The sequence below is a fragment of the Leucoraja erinacea genome, chromosome 31 (assembly GCF_028641065.1).
Source record: "Leucoraja erinacea ecotype New England chromosome 31, Leri_hhj_1, whole genome shotgun sequence".
Lineage (NCBI taxonomy): Eukaryota > Metazoa > Chordata > Chondrichthyes > Rajiformes > Rajidae > Leucoraja > Leucoraja erinaceus.
This window is the reverse complement of record NC_073407.1, coordinates 15,450,114-15,466,418: the sequence shown is the minus strand read 5'-3', so window position 1 is coordinate 15,466,418 and position 16,305 is coordinate 15,450,114. Positions and strand designations below refer to the sequence as shown.

Below are 16,305 nucleotides of genomic sequence, written 5' to 3'. Positions count from 1 at the left end.
CACACTGTATCTCTAAACTAAACTAAAACTAACCTCTCTACAAGTGCCGACTGCCAGTTTTTGAGTTACTGAACCCGACCATGATGCAATCAGACTGGTTGCTGTTCAGCATATAGCTGTCGAAGTTTGGTGGGCACTTCTAACTTTGTAAGCGCTTCCTTTGAAGTTGCAGATATTGATGTGGACTTTTCAGAACTTTATGGTATGACTGCTTTTGGAATAGGTTTTAATGATTTTAATCCGAGCTGTAAGATAGATTTGCTGTCGTTGCTGGTTGCCAGCCATGAGGATCCTGTAAAGGCTTTGGTGGACAAAAGAATGAACGTTAGATTGATACCTTGAAATCTTGCTTGATTTACATTTTTGGGGAGCAGCTAGAAACGGCTACAGCATGTGTAAATTGTATATGATATGTAATGTGAAGAGACTTGATAAAACAACTTAACTTGCTGCATTCTTTTTCATGTTTCAATATTATTCTGATTAAATACAGGATTTATGGTACTGCAGTTTACATATCCTGGCAGTGCATTTTCAGATGGCTCCCTTATGAACCATGTTCATTGTAACCTTACCATCTTAATTCGGTACAGAGTTATATCACGTTTAAAGTGAGTGATCATCTCCTATTGACGTTACTTGTTCTTTTCTCTTTCTTCCTTTTCTCTCCAATTTTGCGTGAAGCTTTCTCTCAAACTGGTAAGCAATGTGGCATTTGTGTGTCTGTTCCACTCGTAATGTGATTTACCGACCACGATAACCACTTGTGAAATTAATTGTGAATAATTATTTTTGACTGTCTTTGTCCTTGTTTGTTTTGTCAGAAAATGTTGAATACACAAGTCTGGAATTTTATTGAGGTGAACACTGGCATCATTGTTTTAATCAATTTTTTAATGAATTAACACACTTGCACAATTATGGTCTTGCATCCAACTTCTAAAACCAGTTATAATTATGAATGTGAAATCCAATACAAATCCTTTGCACTATGTCACTAACTCAAAGCTGCAAATATCAATTGCTATAGAGACAGTTGTGTTCCTATGTGCACCCAGGTTCCCACCACCCCCCTCCTCTCCCATGGTGAATCAAGTGAATGTGTGTGAGCCTTCTATAATCTGTGAACTATTTATAACCCTTGGATGGATTTAACACATAGATGATGGTCATTCTTGATGTTCTTGACTTCATTTAACATCTCACTCCTAATAACTTGAGCAATACCGAGAAGTTGTAAAAGATCCTGCTACAACACGCCCATAATAAGAAGTAATTAATAGCAGGTTGTTACTCACATCTACAAGTTAGTGACAAGATGCAAGGAGTTTGTAATGGATTCGCAGTGTAAGGGTCATGCTGAAACAAACTGAAAATCTCATCAAAACTGGCATTCCAATGTGTTGTAGTCCCAATGGGAATCAAATCGGAACTTTACTCTCTCTTAAGATCTAAGACCAATCTTTGTTGTTGCATGTAAATGTGCTAATTTCTAAGAGATGGCTGCATAGAAACTATAACTTGTAACAATTTCCCAATGTTAGTGCAATGCTCCTGATTCCCACTGGAACCTATAGATTGAACAAATATTTGGAGCCTGGTTTAGGTTTATTATTGTCACGTTTACCAACGTATTGTGAATTTTTTTCCTTTTGCATGCTATCCATTCAGATCAGATAATACTGTTTCTAAATACGATCAAATCAAACTTAAGTACAATAGATAGAACAAAGGGGAAGATAAAGAGAGCAGAATATAGTTCTCAGCATTGTAGCACATTGTAGTTCCATTGACAAAGTCTGATGTTTTCAATGGGATGGATATGAATAGGACAATATCCTGGCTTATGGAAGGACTTTTCAGAAGCCTGAAAACAGAGTGGAAGAAGTTGTTTCTGGTGGTGCATGCCCAATGGGAGCAGGGAGAAGAAGGAATGACCGGTTGGTTCAAGTGTTCACCAGGGAATTATTTACAGATTGGATGGAATTTTAGTGATAAATATTCAAAATAACCTCTCCATCACATGCTAGAGAATTACTAAAGAAACACACTAATTCTCATTAATCCTTGTATATTGCATTAAACACAGTGTACTCCTGTGGGCTACGTTGTGTGTTAAACCGGCAATTGTAAAGCGCATTATAGAGAAATTGAACACTAATTTGAGATTATTATAGAACTTAACTGGTTCATTATATTTAATTTGCTGAGTTGGAATTTGGCTGTCACCAGCATCCATTGTTCCAGTTGAAAACTATTTTCTAAATATTTTAAATGGTCAGTACATTAGATTTATATGCCAGAATTTAGACTCTATACAAAATGTGAAACTGATGCAATTTTTTTTTTTTTTTTTTTTTCGGTTTCTGGATATAGTTAGTGAAATTTATTATAAAATAATGGGTTTTTTTTTGCTTGATCTTTTAATTTTTATATACCCACTTGGTCACACAGGAAAGCTAAATTTTACATGAAAAGGCATTGTGGCATTTAACGATCATTCACGATGGCATGAGTACTTTTATAAATTATCTGTTCCATTAGCCTTTAGAAACATAGAAAATAGGTGCAGGAGGAGGCCATTCGGCCCTTCGAGCCAGCACCGCCATTCATTGTGATCATGGCTGATCGTCCCCTATCAATAACCCGTGCCTGCCTTCTCCCCATATCCCTTGACTCCACTAGCCCCTAGAGCTCTATCTAACTCTCTCTTAAATTTACTCTTCTTTACTATTCAAAGCACTGAAATGTAAGCTAAAAATGGTGAAAGAATACAACTATGTGCATGGAATCTTCAACTTCTGATCTAACCGTTAAATTAGAAAGTTTGCATTGACAATACAAATGAAAAGGATAGGTTTAGGAGGATCTGGATGAAATGCAGGCTAATGGAACTTGTGCAGAGAGACATTTTGGCCAGCATGAGTTATTTGGGCCAAAGGGTCTGATTCCATGCTGTATGACAATATATGACTCTAAAAAGGGATACATATTTACAAAACTCCTTTTGTGAGCTTGAGACATTGTTCATAGCAAACTCATAAAGACAGAATGTGATAGTGAGCAAAAAATTAAATTTACGTTATTTGACAAAAAATATTAATCAGAACAGCATCTTGTAGACATCTTGTGCATCAATACTGTATGCTTTGCTTCATGGTTTTAATAACTCAGAGTGAGGCACAGGGGTAAGTGTGTCTAATTGTCATTTGTATGACAACAGTAACATTCATATTTACTGCAGTTTACAAACCCTTTAATGCAATAACGCACAAATAAATGTACAATCAATAACACAATATTAATTAATAACCATAACACTAGGTAACCCTAATAGAACAATACCAAAGCCCATAGTGTGTGCAAATAAATGTACAATAATCAATAATGCTATATTAATTAATAACCATAATACTAGGTAATCATGATAAAGGAAAACCAAAGCCCATAGTGCAACCAGAGACACGGTCTATAAAAGATCATAGAGGTTAGTGATCGAGACCCCTGCTGGGAAGGTGGTGTTCTTGAATCTGAAGGACATGATTTTCAAGGTGAGATCAAAGATTATAAACTTTGGGTGAGATAGAGTCATTTTTAAGGGCCTGTCCCACTTAGGTGACTCTTTCGGCGACTGCCAGGGGCTACTTTTAATGGAATTCACCTACAACGCCTGCGACACCATTTACGACAACACCTACGCCACTGTCTTGGCGAAAGATTTTCAACATGTTGAAAATTTTGTGGCAGTCGCATGTCGTCGCCCAAAAAGTCACCTAAGTGGTGCAGGCCCATTACTTTTCTCTCAGGGTGGGCCTCCTCATAGGTGATACAAAGAAACAAGAGGAACAGGGGAAAGAAAGTGTCAAGTCTCGTGCATCCTGAGCCTCTACATTCTTCAGCCTGTTAATGAAACTAATACTTTTGAAGAGGCTGAGTCACTTGCACAGAGGAGACGTGACAGCAAGATTAGAAACACCTGCTGGTCTTGTTTTATTAACTCAATTTGCACTGTTTTACAATGCCTTACTTAATTCACTCTACCAAATGTTGGAAAAAATCAGAACCAGTGCTTCTGTAATAATGCAGGTTTTAAATAGTTTGATTCATCTTTTGTTAGTGGACACATTTTTTTGAAAATGCTTGGTATTTTTTCCGCACTGGCTTAGGTTGCCTAAAATTAACCACTGTTATTTTTGTGTGAGCAAGTAAAGCTAATCGGTCATGAATGCTATTTTTGCTGTTCTTGTCACTCACTGTCTGGGAGTTTGTCATTCTTTAAAGGAATGGCATTAATTTTTCATTTCATCCTTTCCGGTTAAAGCAGTGGAGAGGTATATTTAGGGTCTGCAGTGAGATGTGTGCGGGACAAGACACGTAATTTTCCCCAATAAACAGTCTCCACTTGTTTTGGTCTCCACTGCGGTATTGAGGCATTCATTTTGCGTTTAAGATGCCTACTGTTTCAACCACTTTCAATTCAGTGGTGCAGGTTTTGTAATAACACATATTTTTCAGTCTTGAGCACTTGGGGCATACGATGTAAACTCCGACTGGATCACCAGTGCTTTCTGCATTTTCACATCCACCCCCTGCACACCAGGGACAATTTACGGAGGCCAATTAACCTACAAAACCCGCAGGCCTTTCGAGATGTTGGAGGAAACAGAAGCACCCGGTGGAAACCCAGGCACAGGGAGAAGCTACAAACTCCGCATAGACAGCACCTGAGTTCGAGATCGAACATGGGTCTCTGGCGCTGTGAGATCAGCTGTGCCACCCTTGAGTTTATGCAGCAACTTCTGGGTATAACACGTGGATGTGCACGTACATATGTGACATGCGCACATGAGTGTTCACATGCAAAGTGGATTCTTTTGAGGCATTTTTTAATAAAACTATTTTCTCATAAACATTAAAATATGCGGGAGTCAGGTCATTGAAGCAAAGACATGTAAAGTTTTTTTTTATTGAAAATGTGATTTAAGTAACAAATTAAAGCTCCAGGAAAGATGTCCTTAAGTTGCAAATTGGACAAGGTGAGTTAAAGGCCCTATTTCTGCACTGTAGAGTTTTATGACTATGACTTTAAATTAGAGCTGTTTTAAATTAAGACTTTAAATTCAAACTTTAAATTAAATTCAGGTCACCAGGCTAAGTAATATGGGTTTGAGAAAGTGAAACACGCTGAATGGGGAAAGTGATTTTTTTTTTTTCAATCACTGGCCTCTGATTTAAATTGTGACCTAAGGTGTAAATCCACTTGTGATACTGACATATCTAATCATGGCTTGGACAGGGCTCGGTACCAGAAGACTTCAGTCATTTGCCACCAGAACAACGGAGAAAGAAACTTCAACAGAAAATTGATGAAATCAACAAAGAAATCCAGAAGGAGTCTGATGAAAGGTAAAAGACTGTTCATTATTCTCTTTGGGTTTTTGTCACCACAGTGAATTCACGAGATTGCTGTACAAAGCATTTTAAGCAATGGTATTACTAAGTATTTTTGCAACGGCTTTTTTCATAGTAAGCATTGCTAGTTATCTTTTGACATGAACATGAGACATCTTTGATTGTGCCGCTGGAATGTTTAATGTTTTAATGTAGGCGTGGCTGGCAAGACCATTTGTTGCCTAATATCACTAATTGTTCTGCTGAGAATGGCGGTGAGTCCGTGCCATGAACAGCCCTTGTGATGAGTAGGAGTCCACAATGCTGAGAGCAATATGGAAGGAATAGTGATTTTTTTCCAAGTCAAGACTGTGTGTCACTTTAGGAGACTGATCATCCAATTTAGACCGTTTCTCTGTTCTTGATTCAAGCTTGTTCACTGTGAAACCCTTGACTGGTTTGTCTCAGTGGATTTCTGTTGTGCAATTTGCAGCCATAATGCGCCGTGGTAGAGGGATTTGTTGCTCAGTGTACTGGGGGGAGGTGCCAATAAAGCAGGCTGTCTTGTCCTGAATGGTATCCAACTATCATTCATCTGGGCAAGTGTTGAGTATTTCAACACACCACTGACGTGCCTGGCAAACTAGGGGAAGGTTTTTGTAAATCATGAGGTGAGTCACTTTAGCTTTAGGTTTTATTATTGTGACATGTATTGAGACAGTGAAAAGCTTTGTCGAACATGATGCCAAATTAATCCATACCCCTTCCTTGTATGTGAATACTTGGCCAATAAACTTATTCATTCGTTCAATCATTTGTCAGATCTTCAAACTCAATCAAGTTAGTAAAACATGACCTGCTGCAAACAAAGACATGCCAGCTATCCCTATTCAGCCCATTTTTGAAATGGGAGTAAATTCTATATAATTATAAAAGTCTAATGTTGACCACTTCCTGTTTGCGCTAGAAAAAAATGCTACCACGTACCACTGTCATTTTTTGGCCATCTTACTCAGTCTCCCTCCGCTCATCAGGAGCCGAGTATTTTTCCCCATCGATGGAAAAATAAAAGAGTTATTAGTGTTTAAAAAATGTTGAGATTCTCTCTCCTGTCAATCATGCCATGAAGGCCACGTCCCTTCTGGTGGGAGGGACTATAAAACCCAGAAGTGTGGGCGTGGCTCAGTCTCTGCAAGTTGGAGGAGGGAGAGGTCACGACTCGCTGTCTTTAGTGGCCTTGCACCCTGCTTGAAATGAAATTTCAAGGAATAGCTGTGTCAACTGCCAGCCCACCAGCCATGAGTGAGTGAGCTGCCCTCCATCCCCACTGGCCACCAATATTGGAATTGGTGGAGAGGTGGAATACTGCGTTGGGGGACCAGCCCTCCCGTGTGATGCTGGGACCCAACGGGCCCCACTTAGTCTAGTATCCTTCTGTAATCTGTCTACATATCTGATTCTCTATTTCCCACTGGTTATTGAATGGCCTGTAATATTATTCCATTCGTGTGATTGCTCCTTTCTTATTTTTGAGCTCAACCCATAATGCGTCAGTAGATGTGCCCTCCAGTATGCCCTGTCTGAGTACCGCCATGACATCTCCCTGATTAGTAAAACAACACATCCACCTCTTTTACCTCTCACTCTGTCACCTCTGAAACATCGAAAACCTGGCAAGTTGAGCTGCCAGTCGTGTCCCTCTCACAGTCAAGTTTCCGTAATGGCCACAATAACATTATTCCAATCACTGATTCAGGCTCTCAGTTCATCAGCTTTACCCACAGTACTCCTTGCATTGAAGTAAACACACTTCAGCCCTTCATTATCCCCATATTCATCAACCACTCACTGCATGTCCTTCCTTTGAGATTTAATTGTCATAACCTCCACTTTCTCAACAGCCCTTCCCTTTGCTGACCTGCAGCTCTGGTTCTCACCCTCTTGCCATTCCAGTTTAAACTCTTCCGAGAACAGTTCAGAAACAGAGCATGAGGAGACTAGGACACAAATCTGCTGAATGTTTTATTTGCAAAATTAATGATCTTTTCATGTTTTATTTTCCTTAGAGGGTGACGAGTGCCTGGAATGTGCTGTCTGGGGTGGTCGTGGAGGCAGAATAGTGGCATTTAAGAGACTTTTGGATAGATGGAGGGATATGGATTATGTGCAGGTTGATAAGAGTTGGTTTTGGCTTCATGTTCGGCACAGACAGTGTGGGCTGTTGGGCCTGTTCCTGTGCTAAAGATATACACAAAATGCTGGAGTAACTCAGCAGGACAGACAGCATCTCTGGAGAGAAGAAATGGGTGGTGAGCCCCTTCTTCAGACTGAGAGTCAGGGGAGAGGGAGTCTAAAGATATGGAGGGGTAAGGTGTGAAAATGAAAGATCAAAGCAGCCGATGATAAGGAAATTTAGAATGGTTCATTGTTAGCTGAGGGGAAAGTGATAATCTGTAAATGTAATCAGAAGGACAGTGAAACTAGTTGGAGGAATTGGGTGTGGGAGGGTTGGTGAAAGAGGGAATCCACACTTTACTTGAAATTGAAAATTCACACTGCTGGGCTGTAAGCTCCCCAAGCCAAATACGAGGCGCTGTTCCTCCAATTTGTGTTGGGCCACACTGTGACACTGGAGGAGGCCCAGGCCAGAAAGGTCAGTGTGGGAATGGGAGGGGGAGTTAAAGTGTTGAGCAACCGGGAGACCCCTATCACCAGCATCCTTCCCGCGCACTGTTCCTGGTCTGTACTGTTCTATGTTCCATTTTAATAAGAGGACAACCAGTATACTGCAATACATTGGTACACAAATTGTATTTATTTGTACTTTGTAGAGATGGCTTGACGAAGATGAAAGATGTCTACGTTAAGAACCCTCAGATGGGTGACCCCAGCAGTGTGGCTCCCAGGCTTGCAGAAATCGGGCAGACGATCGAGAAATTACGACAAGAGAGTCAGAAATTTGAGGTAATGTTTGACTCAAAGTCAAATTCTCTTCCCCCCCCCCCGCAGTATGCAGTTGCCATTCAATCTAACCCTATCTCTTCCATCTTACAGATTAATTAATGATGTAGCGCTCAGTATGTGTTTACATGGCAACATGGAGATTAAACATAGAAACATAGAAAATAGGTACAGGAGTAGGCCATTCGGCCCTTCGAGCCAGCACTGCCATTCAATATGATCATTGCTGAGCATCCAGAATCAGTAACCCTTCCTGTTTTCTCCCCATATCCATTGATTCTATTAGCCCTAAGAGCTCAGAGGTCTCTCTTGATTAATAATCTGACCGCATTTTGACAGCTGGTTTTCCATCTACCTGTGTTAGTGTTCCTTCTATGTAATCCATGCCAAACCAAGTTGCAATATTGAGCTAGTCCCTTTTGCCTACATTTGGCTAATAGCCCTCTAAACCCTTCCTATCCATATATCTGTCAAATGTCTTTTAAAAGTCATAATTGCCCTTAAGATTATGCCCTCAGTTTTCGAATCTTCTACCTAGAGTGGAAAAAAGAATATTGGCATAATATTGGCTAACATGTTAAACCTTAACATTTTTAAAGAATTCTTTTCAGTTACAGTGGGCCAAATAGCCACCACCTATGTTATTTAATACTGCGATTTAAATAATTTAAACATTATCTGCATCAATTGAGCTTCTGCCTTGATAGAGTTGGCAATAGCCAATCTTTTCATGCTAAATTGATTTGCTCTTTAGGCCAACCACTGGCACAATACATTAAAGGTTGTGGGCGCTTTAATGAACTTTCAACATGGTAATCCTTTGATTTAAAACTTTGAGTTCTATAACACAATAGAAAAGGTAAAATTATTATTTGACTAAGGCATGCATGACTTTGATTTCTAGTTTCTCTCCTTCTGATTCACTATTCAGTTCAAGTAGCCAATATTTTTGGATGATTCATAGGACGGTTCACAGTCATTCATTATGCATTCTGCAGATGTACAAACAGCAGTATTCTTCAGGAAGCAAACATCTCTGTAGATTTCTTAGCTTGGTGTACAGAGACCAACTGCGGTCAAGAGTGTTTAATGGAATATGTACAACAGAAAAATGAAATGTTTACTTCTTGCAGCTGAACAAGCCTGTACATGCAACAACACTGATGATGTATAAAAGCAAACGATCCATTTATTAATTGTAATACTTGGAAACCAGGCTACAGTAGAGCAAAACAGAAGCATGTAATGCAACTAGAGGCACTGTCCACAGGAGATCATAGTTGCTGAAGACTGAGCAACACAAGGAACTGCAGGTGCTGGAACCTTGCAGCACAAAGTGCTGGAGTAACTTAGTGGGTCAGGCCGCATTTTTGGAGTTCATGGGTGCCAAGGTTACTGTAGTTTAGTGTTGAAGAGCCTGATAGTTGTTGTGAAAAACCTGTTCTTGAATTTGGAGTCATGGTTCTCAGTCTTTTGTACCTTCTTCTCAAAGGCACTAGCGAGATGAAAATGTAACCAGGGTCTTTGGTATTAGCTATGGTTTTGAGGCAGTGCCCCTTCAATGGTGGGGAGGTCAGTCCCTCTGATGCACTGGGTGGTGTCTGCCACTCTCTGTAGTCTCCTTACAATAATGACTCCGATTAACTGTTGCTGCACAACCAGGAATGGAATTTAAAATCTTACAAGTCTGCATGTCACAATACCAAACCTACAGGCCACAGGCATTTCTGTGGACTCATTAGTGATAGTGACACATCTTTGCTCAGGATTGAAATTAACATTTAGACATGAAGAGAAATACCATGTCTGCTTTAGAATTAAACTAAAAGTGTTGAATATCAGGAAGCATTTATTTTTCCCTAAAGAAGAATGTTTATTTTAATCAAGATTGGAGGCCTGCAAGTATACAAATTGTGTTGCATGCACTAAGGCTTTGCTAACAATTTTGATGAAATGAAAGACAACAAATATTTAAATCCCTTGACTACTAAGTGGTTAGATAATTAGTTTATGTGAGGATACTGAACCGTGACTATATCCAATTTACTATGTTCATTACTGCTGAACTCGTCAGAAAATAAACCACCTAATGAATAAACTGTCATATTGTCAGTTTGATAAGCCAAAGTAAACAAATATGTACAGTTCTTTTTCTGCAGAGCTAAAATGGCCAGTGAAATTTAAGTGATGTTTCTCTGAGGCAGATATTTCTTGCAATTGATACCAACGTATCACTAAGTGACAGGAACCAGAAGCACGACGTTCCAGGAACACATTGATCTCATCCTATTTCTGTGCTAATTTAGCTGGTCTTGGCCAAAGCAGTACATTGGACATTACAGGTGACTCGACACAAGAGTATGTGCATGTCCATTTTCTTGAGAACAGGTGCAGGTTTATCTGTTACACACTCTAAAGTCAAAATACCTGAGAACATACCGTTTAAGGTAACATAGGAACGTGTGCTGAGTTAAGTAATGGAAGTGCCTTGCCCAAAATGAGTCAAACTAGATGGTTCGAAAATCAAGATGCATGTTTATAAAAGTACATGTTGAGGCAAGGTGCAAGGAAGAGGGACTTGACCCGACACGTCACCTATTCCTTTACTCCAGAGATGCTGTCTTACCCGCTGAGTTACTCCAGCTTTTTGTGTTTATCATCACATGGAATAACAATGCAGGTTTGTCTCCAGGGTCTTGATAGCACTGATGAAAGGTGACAGAGGAATAAAACGATAGGTTCCCGAAATAAATAGATATACAATATGGCCCCAAATGTGGTAGCTAGAGAGTCTGATTAGTTTACAGTTACATTGTGGATACCAACTGTTGGATAAATATTTACAGAAAGATAGCAATGCGAGTTGCATGAAGGAGAGTTGATCTCTGGGTTATGCCATTATCCAGTAGTATTATGCCCTCTGGTGACTATAGACCACAATCAAGATGATCATGTGTGAAATTAAAAGAACATAAAACATTTGAACTAAGGCATACTCCTGTTTTTGAGCTTTCTTCATCAAGATCTTGCTTCACCCCCCCTCCCCAGCCACACATATTTCTTGCATGTAACTGAAAAACCATAGTCATTTAGCATGGAAACATGCCCTTCAATATATTACATCCATGCTGACCAAGACACTCCATCTCAGCTAGTCCCATTTGCCCGCATTTACTCATTACTCATTTACCGCTAAACCATTCCCATCCATGTACCCGTTTCAGATGTTTTTACCATACCTTCTTCAACTATTTCCTCTGGCTGCCCATTCTATACATTCATTAACATCTTGGTGAAAAAGTTGTCTCTCAGGATCCTATTAAATCTTTCCCCGCTGTCTGACTAGACCGATGCCTATGCCCTCTAAACCTATGCCCTCTGGTTTTTGACTTGCCCTACCCTGGGGAAAAGACTCTGTACATTCATTATATCTATTCTCCTTCTGATTTGAAACACCTCTATACGTTTACCCTCAATCCATTGGCTCCAAGGAATAAAATCCTAGCCTGCCCAACCAACCTCTCTCTATAGCTCAGAACCTCGAGTCCTGGGGGCAACATCCTTATAAATCTTCTCTGCACCCTTCGCAGCTTAATGGCATCTGTTCTATACCAGGGTGAACAAAACTGAACATAATACTCCATGTGTGGCCTCACCATCGTCATCTACAACTGTAACACAACGTTCCAATTTCTGCAGATGCTGGTAACTTATGCAAAAAAACACAGTGCTGGTGGAACTCAGCAAGTCAGTAAGCATCTGAGGAATATATCCTCCTTCAGATTATTCTTCAGTCTGAAGAAGGGTTGCAACCTGTAACTTCACCTATCCATGCTCTCTACAGATGCTGCCTGACCTACTGAGATCTTCCAGCTCTGCATTTGTATACCCAACCTCTGGACTCAGCGTGCCAAAGTGGTGATGTGTACTTCAGCATTCATTTCTGATTTGTTTTCAGGCTTGGCTGGCTGAGGTGGAAGGTCGCTTACCGACAAAGTCGGACCAAACTCGGCGGCAGAGTGAAATGTACGAGTCGCAGAGCAGCGCCGTCAACAACTGTCCACAGGATAGAGAGAGGTACGGTACCGCTATTGGTCACGGAGACTTGCAGACTGAGCTGGATGTGGAGAAGGTGAAGGTGGCGGCAAACATTGCTGTTCCCTTGTTGTACTCTGTGTGTTATTGAACCTCAATCAATCAATCAATCAACCTTTATTGTCATCTTGCAAGCAACAAGTACAGTGCAAAATGAAAAGACGTTTCCCAGTGAATAGCGGAGCCTCGCACATGAAATTTAAAACACTTCTCACATAATAACACTAAAAAAAACCAATCCAGTCCCTGATGGAACAGAATAAATAGTTAAAATCAGGTAAAAAAAACACAATGTTAAAACACTTCACACAAGGATTTGGTCAGGCAGCACAGAGTTTATCTGATCTCTGCCTTCCTGGCTGTGCCCGAATCACAGAGGAGATTGGGGGGTAGATGATGTTTAGGGTCAGGACCTTTCTTCAGACTGATTGTCGTGAGGGAGAGAACTGGAAGAGAGAGATGGTGGTGGAACAAAGCCTGGCAAGTGATAGGATAGAGTAAATGGGGGGGGGGGGGGGGGGGGGGGGGGGATAGCTGATGGATGGAGTAAGTGACAAAGGCGAGAGATGAACAGGAGACAAACAATGTTAGATAAGGAATAAGGTAGAAAGCCAGAGGGAGGGATGTGAGTGGAAGGAGACAATGAAGGGGTGGGGAGAAGAGGGGATGATGGTAGAAGATGTGGGTGCATGGAATGATACTCCAATGATCCTGGTGACCTTAATTTGCCTCAGGAATGCCCAGTTTTGAGTTACTGACTCAATTCAAGATCTATCCCACTTAACACAGCAATATTGTGAACAACATCTTTATTATGGAGACGGGACTGATATTCCTGAGTGTTTGAGACGCTCACCAATGAATCGATGCATGTGGAACAGATGGACTTGTGAAAATTAGGCCGTTTTTTTCCTCTCTCGCCATCTGCCGTGTGCCTGACAGACCGCAGCCAATGTGCATGACCATGGGGCAAAATCTGGCATTTGGAACTGACAGGATTTCTGTAGAATGAACCGGCATGGACTTGGTTGGCCAAGTCGCGCTTTTTGTTTTGTAACGTAGACTAATACAGCACAGAAGCAGGCACTTCGACACAACTTGTCCATACTGACTAGGATGCCGCATCTAAGCTAATCCCATTTGCCCACGTTTAAGACATTTCTAATGTTGCATGTGATTTGGCCTAGGGGTTTGTAATCCTGAGGTGGAAGTTAAACACAACTTGTTCTAAGTTGTGTTTAAATAGAACAGTGCTAATGTGTCATGTGTTGAAAGGGGAAAAGGGAAGGTAGTGTGGAAAATATATGGTCATCATGCTAATGACTCAAATTCTTCTCTCAAGGTGTTTGTGAAATTGTTGATTATTTATAATATTTTCTTGCTCACCATTATAGGTATTGGCCATTGATTCTAGATTTTTCAACTGAATTTAAATTCCACAATATCATCTGAGCAATTTGAATCTATCTGTAGATTACCACTCCTTTCTCTTGAAATTATTTTGCAAAAATTCCCAACTTACTGAAATTCGTCATCATCATCGAATAATCTATTATTTAAAATAGACAAAATAGAATAGAATGAATAAATTAGAATTCAGTTTGACCTGATGAATTAAATGGATATATTTTGTCCAGAGGTTTATAAATTGTGAATTCCTGTGCAATTTCTGAAATGTTTTAAAAATCTAGATTAAATTGTTTCTTTTAGTTCTTCTGCTATGCCTGAGAACTTAATTTTGGATGTTGCGATCAGATTTATTTTACAAGGCGCCATGAAGTCATTTAATTTAACAGGAGTTTATGTAACTGTAAATTCCCAACTCAATGCGCTGTTGTTGATGCAGGGAGTTAGTCAGGAGTGAGTCAAGAGTGTTTAATTGTCCCATGCACCAACAATAGAACAATTAAATTCTTACTTGTTGCGACTTAACCGGCCCATAAACGTAACATCACACAGTTAAATATATTATAATCAATAATACAATTAATTAATCACAATAATACTAGGTAACCATAATAGTGCAACACCGATGTCTGTAGTGGAACCAAAGACACGGTCCATAGAAGATCATAGTTACTGAGCGGTGTTTGTGGTTGTTAAAATAAGAATTGCATTTACTGGAAATCGAAATAAAGCACAAATTGGTCAATATGTAAAATCATAAAAGTTGTTTTTGTTTAGTTAAATAATATCTAAAAGTATTAATGAGTTTACTCTCAGTGTATCTCTTCTTGGAATTGAAACAAGTGATGAAACAATCTTGCAATTTCTGCCAAACAGCAAAGTATACTTTGTAACAAATGAACACAACTGAAAACGATACAATGAAGGAAGAAGCGTTTCACTCTATCTTGGTACGCGTGGAAATAGTAAACCGTTGCCAACTATTCTTAATGTATTTTGAGTGTCAAACAAGAGTGCAATACAGCAATATAAACTTTAATATTTGCTGTTCAACAATGTCCAAATTGGATTATTGATCATTTTTGCATGTGAATTAGCAATTATGTGCATAGTATCAATTTATAAATTCTTGACAATTAATGGCTGCGTTATACAAAGCTATCAGATCGACTCAATGCCTTTTATCCAAAATTGCGACTGTCAGGTATTACATAATGTGTGCAGCTTTCAGCTCGAGAGATTAGTGGAGCCTGAGACTAGCACCACATTTAACCAGTGGCCACTGGAAGAACTATATGCCCGTGTCACTATAGACCAGGGATTGGGAAGTTTAATCAGATCCAAGTCCATCGGTGAATGCAATGGAAATGATGGGCAGAGAGGTCTTCTTCTCTGATATTACTTGCCCTGTTTTTAGGATATCATATATTGAGGGTTTATTAATGCTTTCCTAGGTGATTTCTACTGGTTATGACGCTGTAGCTGCATATGATATTGCTTTACTGCAAGGTTTCTATCAGCTGTTATGCTGCCGTGGTCTGCGGATCTGCTGTGGTTTATTTGGGACATACTATTTCTATAGTTACTGTATTTCTTTCTTTCTTGAGCAGTCCTGATGGTAGTTATACCGAAGAACAAAGCCAAGACCCACAGCTAAAAGTTGCAGCCCAAAACGAGTTTGATGATGAGTTTGATGATGAAGAAGTGCTGACGTCAATTGGTACATGCAAGGCCATGTATCCCTTTGAAGGTATAAAGACCGTAGAGAAAAGAAAGCAGCTAAAACCACACCTTAGAAATCCAGCAACACTCTATGTCCTTTAGAGAGATAAAAAGAGTATGTTGGCCACCTTTGCAATAGGCTTTGAGTACAAGAGGAGAGAATTCTTGTTGCAATTGTATGGAAACCTGGTTAGAGCAATGGGATGTAATTCACAGGTTGATGGAAGGGAATGATTGGAACAAAGTGACTGGCTTGATTTTATTAATGTATAGTGTGTCTGATCCTTTTGAATAACATGCAAAACAAAGCCCAGTACACGTGACAGTATCAAACCTAAATCTAATGCTGACGAGGGGTTGCAGGATGTGGATGCATTCCTCTGTTTCTATGTTTTCAATCAGAAGACAGTTTCTCCCTACAAATAATCAGGAGCAGTATTGTGGTTGAAGCTGCAAACCAGATGTGTTGTACCGTGCAGTGAAATTGAAATCGGATATTTTTGAGCCTCTTTTTTCAATTGGAATACCAGGGGTTAATTGGGGATGAAGCAAATAACTGTGGAGGAGACTCTCCATGGAGCTAAACCAGCTAACCTGAAGCTTCTCTTAAAAACTCGATCCCTGTCCAAAGTGAGGATCCAAATTGTGGATTGAGAGAGTTTATATGTAGCAGGGTGAACCTTTTACCCAGGGCGGAAATGTCAAAGATTAGAGGGCATAGCTTTAAGG

At 39.9% G+C, this 16,305-nt stretch overlaps 1 protein-coding gene across 7 annotated transcripts in view; it reads left to right on the top strand.

Annotated features, from left to right (window-relative positions):
* LOC129711982 (formin-binding protein 1) overlaps nt 1-16,305 on the top strand; it is a 148,149-nt gene that overhangs the window by 116,203 nt on the left and 15,641 nt on the right. For 4 of the 7 annotated variants that reach the window (XM_055660076.1, XM_055660079.1, XM_055660075.1 and 1 more), the window contains exons 11-15: nt 685-699; nt 5,297-5,406; nt 8,223-8,355; nt 12,311-12,429; nt 15,465-15,604. In XM_055660076.1, coding sequence (XP_055516051.1) covers nt 685-699; nt 5,297-5,406; nt 8,223-8,355; nt 12,311-12,429; nt 15,465-15,604 — 517 coding nt within the window. The remainder of the gene's footprint in view (nt 1-684; nt 700-5,296; nt 5,407-8,222; nt 8,356-12,310; nt 12,430-15,464; nt 15,605-16,305) is intronic. The other 3 variants (XM_055660081.1, XM_055660080.1, XM_055660077.1) reach the window with 1 other exon arrangement.